Genomic DNA, 2,541 nt, shown 5'->3' on the forward strand with positions numbered 1-2,541 from the left:
CTCATCATATCAAGTTTTGAAATTTCTCTGCAAGTGTTTTATAGAAGTCTTGGTCTAGAACCTTGTGTAAGACAAAAAAGAGAGACAATAATGTCTCAGCTCACTAGTTTTCTCTTGGTTCTTTCTCTTTGTGCTTTTGCTCCTCTTTGCTTCTCTAGCAAGACCAAAGGTGGTAACCTTTACCCACAGTTTTATGACCACTCTTGCCCAAAAGCTCAAGAGATTGTAAGGTCCGTACTGGCCAAGGCTGTGGCCAAAGAAGCCCGTATGGCAGCTTCAATTCTCAGGCTCCATTTCCATGATTGTTTTGTCCAGGTCTTGCTACTAGCTTGCTATAACTTGTCACTTCAATGACTAGCTCTCATTAACTTCATAAATTCAATTCAATTATATTGCAACATGCTAATTACGAGGACTACATATTATTACCCGTGCTTGTAAATTTCATAAGCAGAACTCTATTATGTATCACGATGGCTTAGTGTGGTTGACACAAGTTGTCTATATTGCAGGGTTGTGATGCTTCATTACTGTTAGACAGCAGTGGAAGCATAGTCAGTGAGAAGGGATCAGTTCCTAACAAGAATTCAGCTCGAGGTTTTGATGTCCTCGATGAGATCAAATCTGCACTGGAGAAAGAGTGCCCTCGTACAGTATCTTGTGCTGACCTTTTGGCCATAGCTGCAAAAGAATCCACTGTTCTGGTAAGTATTACTAACATTTTTAGTGCATTGTATTAATTGGGCACGACCAAATTACTCTTACATGGCCAATACTCAATTCTGATCATGTTTTGGATGCACACAGAGAGGTGGGCCCAGCTGGGAGGTACTATTAGGCAGAAGAGACTCCAGAACTGCAAGCTTGAGCGGTTCTAACAACAATATTCCTGCCCCAAACAACACATTCCCGACCATCCTCACTAAGTTCAAGCGACAAGGGCTTGATATTGTTGATCTTGTTGCCCTGTTGGGTAAAGACTCTAATGCACTTGCTTATGCCATACAGCTAGGGTCCTTTAACTTTAAGACATGGTCTCTTTTGTGTCATCAAATGAGATTGCTCAAAACATTGATTGGACAAAATTAGAAAAATAATGTTACCGACATGATATTTTTCATAATCTACTGAGGTACGAAGATGAAAAATTATTATTGACTTTAATATATGTATAAACTACATACTACTTTATTGTGTACTATTCTTATTTGTAAAGAGAAATAGTTAAATACATACTAAGTTCTCAAACTCATACATTCTCCAATATCATAACCTGAATGTTTGTGTGTGAACTAAATTTTGTTATACAGGGAGCCATACAATTGGAAATGCCCGGTGCACCAGCTTCAGGCAAAGACTGTACAACCAGTCAGGAAATGGACAGCCCGACTACACACTTGATCAATCATATGCGGCCCAATTGAAAACCCGATGCCCAAAATCTGGTGGTGATCAGAACCTGTTTTTCTTGGACTATGTCAGCCCAACAAAGTTTGATAACAACTACTACAAGAACATATTGGCTTCAAAGGGCCTTCTGAACTCTGATCAAGTTCTTTTAACCAAGAATGAAGGATCAAGGGAATTGGTAAAGCAATACGCAGAGAACAGCCAACTTTTCTTTGAGCAATTCCCTAAGTCCATTGTTAAGATGGGAAATATTTCTCCATTGACAGGTTCAAGGGGAGAGATTAGAACGAACTGCAGGAAGATTAACTCTTGATAGTACTACATAACTGCAGTTTTTTCATTGATTCTCATGAAAAATAACAATAAAAATTACATTTTCATTTGGTTGTTCTGTTTCCTTTGTTTTATACGAAAAATGTATGTGTAGCTTGATGTGGCCACTATATTCTGGACAACATACAGTTGTGCAGTTTAATTGCTGGTTTCGTAATGTGGATTTATGGAAGTTATAGTTTACCTTGTTTTAAATAAAAGTTGAAGCTACTGGGATCCTTCTTGACATCACGTTTTTCTTGTTACATTTAAAAGGCACCAATTATGATTATGATGTAAGAGCCAACTTTATTTAGGGACGGCAAAATTTGGTCCTTAAAATATGTGTCAAGGATTAGTTTATTTCGAACGTTATCAATTTAGTGTCACGGAGCAGAAGTTGATAAAAATATAGATTTTTTGATTAAATGTCGCTTGACTGTTCATAAAAGTAGCTGGATTGCATTGGAATTTTCTTCTTAATGAATGCTTAACAATTCCTTGTCACCACTTGTTAAAAATGGTGTCTATCATGAATTTTTATAGATAAGGAATGTTACACGCTGACAATTCTTGCAATATTTTATCAACAACGGCCGACTTGCTACCTTCACAGTCGGTGAAATGTTGTTGTGAGCTAGACTTTATTGCTTTTAGAAGATTTCATCCTGGCCAGAACCACAGTACACCAATCCAGATATCTTATTCTTATCACCACGGTTGGCTAAAACTTCTCCTAAAGTTACCATCTCCACTAGTTGTACCATGGAAAATGGTGCTTCCCCTGCCACCGTCATCACTAGCTATACCTATTAGGCC

At 37.9% G+C, this 2,541-nt stretch overlaps 1 protein-coding gene across 1 annotated transcript; it reads left to right on the forward strand.

The window, feature by feature from the left end:
* Positions 1-1,971, forward strand: LOC142613618 (peroxidase 49-like). Its single transcript, XM_075786044.1, has 4 exons — positions 1-315; positions 513-704; positions 808-973; positions 1,311-1,971. Exons 1-4 carry the CDS (start codon positions 91-93, stop codon positions 1,721-1,723), a joined length of 996 nt encoding a protein of 331 aa, XP_075642159.1. The 5' UTR covers positions 1-90; the 3' UTR covers positions 1,724-1,971.
* The last annotated feature ends 570 nt before the right edge of the window (positions 1,972-2,541 follow it).

The sequence above is a fragment of the Castanea sativa genome, chromosome 10, assembly GCF_040712315.1.
Source record: "Castanea sativa cultivar Marrone di Chiusa Pesio chromosome 10, ASM4071231v1".
Classification (NCBI taxonomy): domain Eukaryota; kingdom Viridiplantae; phylum Streptophyta; class Magnoliopsida; order Fagales; family Fagaceae; genus Castanea; species Castanea sativa.